General features: G+C 34.8%; 1 protein-coding gene across 1 annotated transcript; it reads right to left on the minus strand.

The window, feature by feature from the left end:
* Positions 1-843: 843 nt before the first annotated feature.
* LOC133697306 (polygalacturonase At1g48100-like) lies at positions 844-3950 on the minus strand. The gene is made up of 8 exons (XM_062119782.1): positions 3654-3950; positions 3257-3385; positions 2885-3052; positions 2745-2780; positions 2426-2633; positions 1791-1872; positions 1503-1611; positions 844-1387 (listed from the first exon to the last, which is right to left on the minus strand). Exons 1-8 carry the CDS (start codon positions 3948-3950, stop codon positions 980-982), a joined length of 1437 nt encoding a protein of 478 aa, XP_061975766.1. The 3' UTR covers positions 844-979.
* Positions 3951-4431: the final 481 nt, after the last annotated feature.

Raw genomic sequence — 4431 nt, forward strand, 5'->3', positions numbered from 1 at the left:
CAATGTATGGATAAAAGTGGTTATTATCATAGTTTTAAAACTCGACTCAAGAAACGATCCTAGAAAAAACTTAGATCACAGTTCGAGAGAGTCAATCTGGCTAACCAAAAAAAAAAAAAATCAAAGCAACCTTTTCTTAATAATTTGTTTTTTAAAAAAACTCAACGGATTTTTGATTCGTGTTTTATCCCGGATTAACCTAGGTTTTTGACCGGGTCAGGTTAAACCAACAATTCCTCAATTTTTTTTAAATTCAAATAAATTCAGGCCCATCAAATCAGTTATGGTTTTATAACTATAACTAGTATAATATTATTAATTTTAACAATTAATATAAACTAAAGTGTGTTTATATATATATAAGTTTGATAACAATAGATAAAATAATTTTTTTTATATATTATCCATTATAATTAAATAAGATATAAAAATAATTATTTTATTTCTTACGTCACCACTAAACATAATTCTATTTATGTCTTTTATTTTTTTTATCTTCATTGTATTTATTTCTTTTATCTTTAATGTCCCTGGCTCTTGTGTTATGAAACTATAACCCAAGGCTTCCTGACACAACAAATCTTTTGTATTGCTCTTACTTTTTATAAGCTGAGAGAAAGCTCTTTGGTGGTCTGTTACTCAAACCTCTCTGTTTTGGGTTTCCTCCGTTATGCTTTGCTTTCCTAGGATGTTGATGCAGCTTTCCTGTGTATTTTTCACCATTTTTATTATGGAGCTTTATAATATATGCATGATCTGGTTTGTCAAAAAAATTAGAACACTCCAAGAGGAATGCGGGTGATTGCTAGCTAATTATAATTAAATATAAAAACACCCTTAAACTTAATTCCAAAAAAACAGCAGAAAATCATCACCTTCCCAAAATAAAAATTTGCAGAAGGGAAGCTTTGACTGAACAGAAAACAGAGGAGAAGAAGAAGAAGAAGAAGCTAATACACGCTGTTATAAATACTCATGACTAACAAATATGTTCATGATGAGACCTTGCGGTTCTCTTAACAGACCCACTTTCGGTTCTCAAGCAATAGTCGATGCTTGAAGGGACTAGGGGTGCTTGTGATTTCCCATAAGAGTTCCAACACAAAGCCTGTCGAAAACCTCCATAACCATTTGAGCTGGGCTTCAACTGAATATCAATTAGATCAACACCGGTGCATGGCACGTCATTGCTACATGCTAGATGAATCGGTTGCACTGAGTAACTCCCTTTTATGCTGTCATATTTAACACCAGATATTGCCACAGCGTCTGTCTGGTTCTTGCATGTTTTCTTGTCACAGTAGAACTGATCAATTATAACAGGATACTTCACATCTGATACTTCAATATTGGAAAATGTCACATTCTTTACCGATCCAATACCTCCCTGCAGTTATATATCAATGGAACGCTAGCTATAAAACTAAAAAAATTCTGAATAACTTTCCCCTTTCTTTTTTTGCTAATATATAGTTGTGATTTAAAATTAATTAGCTACGTACCTGCCATGTCTTTATTCTAACTCCAGATAGAGTATTTTGTAACGAGATTTTCTCTACAACAATATCCGAGACACATGCAACACTTTTATCCTTTCCGAGCCCTCCTACACTGCAGTTATGAAAAAATCCAAAAATAATTCTAAGTAATCACAGCAGTAAATGTTCTAACCATGAAACCGTGCAAATTTTTTTATCAGTACTTAAGTATTACTACTCCGTTTGGTTGGTATTCCATGGATTTCTCAGAAAATGTCATCGTTTTCTTTCATTACAGTAATTTATGACTACCTTATACCATGTCCAGGGCCGCAGTTAATGTGATGAACATGAATATTAGAGCAGCCGGTTTGTATGGATACACAATCATCCCCTGTTATAAAGTGAAAGGTCAGCGTTAGCACCCAATAACCAAAGCTATGCATCGATTTCACTAATTAGTGCAGGCTAGTTTTTAATCACCATAGCAGTACTGCTCACAAACCAGACTTAATATATGCTGGGGCATCCACTTAAGCTACAGGCTACAGCTCATTAGCATCCACATAGTAGTTGAAAATTATAGATAGATAGATGTTGGCCCTTTTTATAACGCATGCCTGTCACTAAAGTTAGTTAATTTAGGGAAGTTAAGCCGTTTAAAAAGGTTTTTTGAACCAAATTGTGCGCAAACTGCAACTTTTTAGTATTTCCTTTTTGCTACACACAAAAGGTGTTAGTTTTCTCTGCAATTCCATCGTGCAATGCACCAACTGATCGCCAACTAAAAACTACACCAGAAGATTATAATATGGAGCATGGCCTACTGTTAGGTCGGCTATGATTAACAAAACTCACTATGATTAGCAAGCTTGCTAGCACACATGTTTCATGGAAGAATATTAAATGATGGCAGCTTAGAGGTCAATGCACTTGTAGGTTCTTACCACATCCAATATTAGAATGCTGAATTTCTACATCTTTTGTGTTCTGCAGGTGAATGCCATCAGTATTTGGACTAATCTCTGGTGAATTAATCGTAATGTTATCGACTTTGATCCCACTAGAGCTGTCAAATTTGAGATGGCATTGAGGGCTGTTCACGATTTCGATGTCGCGAACTGTGATATTATGGCTGTCGTAGAATCTCAAAGCCTGTGTAAAACATGATCAGGAACTTGATTATGTTATAATAACTTGATGGAATTAATTCCAATTTATGATCATAAGGTGAAAGGAACACATTGGAAGAATATATGATCTTACAGTTGGTTTCATATCTGGATTATGTTTGAATTTCTTCTGCATTAAATACATCAAAGGAAAACAAATGTTAAGCTTTCGTTTCCTTATGCCTTTTATCTGTTCTCAAGGAGTTAATTAATTAAAACCCTACATTGACAAACCTGAATGTAGTAGACTTCAGAGGGACTCCACCAGTCAGATCCTTGACCATCAACTTTTCCAGTACCTTGAATGGTGAAGTCATGAACCCATTTGAAGTTTATCCACTGAAACAAGCTGGATTTAGGCCAAGCACCAACTCGCGGGGGAGATAAGAGAATGCCATCTATCTGTTGGAATTCCACTTGCATTACATCAGCTTTATGTGTAGAGCACTAAACAGTAAAGAATTGTACTCATACTAAAACAAGACAGACAATTTCCATTTAAAAATAGATTGTAGGGAATATACCTCATGACATCTAGATTTCTATATTCATATCTACTACTTGAGAGAAGAGTCACTCAGATAAGCTAAAAAGAAGAGAGCAAACCTCAAGTACAAGGTGAGGCATGCATGGACCTTGGAGAATTATGGGCTTGATGAGGAACTTGAATTCTGCTGGGATTTCCACTATAGCCCCAGATACCTGGCAGGCTGCTTTCCATGCTGCTAAAAGTGCCTGATTAGCTCACCGCTGATCAGTTTCCAGTAATTACAAAAATGAAAATTTAGCTAGCAATTACTAGCTCCATTTGTTGCTAAATCCAAAGAAAATGTGGAAAAAATCAAATTAAGGAATGAGAAATATGAAGATAAGTGCTTCTGCTCATAAAATTTGTAAAAAAAATCCGCCTAATAAGTGCTTCTGCTAATAGGTTGACAGGATACGGAGAAATTTGTGCCAATACGAGCATGTTCTTTCAACAGTTCCTTTGGCTATCACGTACCTTTGAATCATCTGAAACTCCATCACCCTTGGCTCCGAATGACAAAACGTCAAAAATGTTGGATTTAGTAGGGTAAGAACCGTAATGAGGAAGGGGGGCTGGAGCAGGGCCTGGAATATTTGTAGCTGGGTCTGGAGCCTTATGGCCATTGCTACCCTTGTCTTTGAGGTGCTTATGAGGTTTATGTCTGTTGTTGTGATGCTTTCTCGCCTCTACAGAAATAATGGCAAACGTAATGAAGATAGCCACTCCAACAAAAAGAAAAAATCGAACAGATGAGTGATTGGTGCTCTTCATCTTCTAACTTCTTTTTTCTTACTTTTCTTGGAAATCTCCTGGAGAACGAAGAACTCTAGCTACAGCTACGAATGAGTTTCAGGTATTGCTCTGCTTGGAACAGGGGAATGAAGCCATTATAGGCGGTTTACTAGATGGGTGGCCGCGGGCCAGGTTACTTTTTTTCTAATGTAAAATAATTTTAATGTTAGTTTTATATGAAATATAGCTAATTGGTTGGTTGCATGTGATGTGATGAATTTATCTTTAATATTTATATAATATTAAATTAATAAATTTAGAGTAAAGATAAAGTTTATGAGACAAAAATATTTTACAAATAAAATTATAAAATTGTTATAATTGTAGGATTCTTAATGCATCAAAACATTGTTTCTAAAATATTCTTGGTCGATATTTTTTTAAATATTAGACATTCATTAGAGTCGTAAAGACTGATATATATATATATATATATATAAGGAAACATTTATTCTCATAA

Source organism: Populus nigra, chromosome 6 (assembly GCF_951802175.1).
Source record: "Populus nigra chromosome 6, ddPopNigr1.1, whole genome shotgun sequence".
Classification (NCBI taxonomy): Eukaryota; Viridiplantae; Streptophyta; class Magnoliopsida; order Malpighiales; family Salicaceae; genus Populus; species Populus nigra.

Coding starts and splice junctions, on each gene's coding strand:
- LOC133697306 (XM_062119782.1), bottom strand. CDS start 3,950: ATGAAGAGCACCAATCACTCATCTGTTCGATTTTTTCTTTTTGTTGGA. Junction 2,634..2,744: donor ATCCAGATATGAAACCAACT/GTAAGATCATAT, acceptor TGTTTTACACAG/GCTTTGAGATTCTACGACAG. Junction 1,612..1,790: donor GGCCCTGGACATGGTATAAG/GTAGTCATAAAT, acceptor TCATAACTGCAG/TGTAGGAGGGCTCGGAAAGG.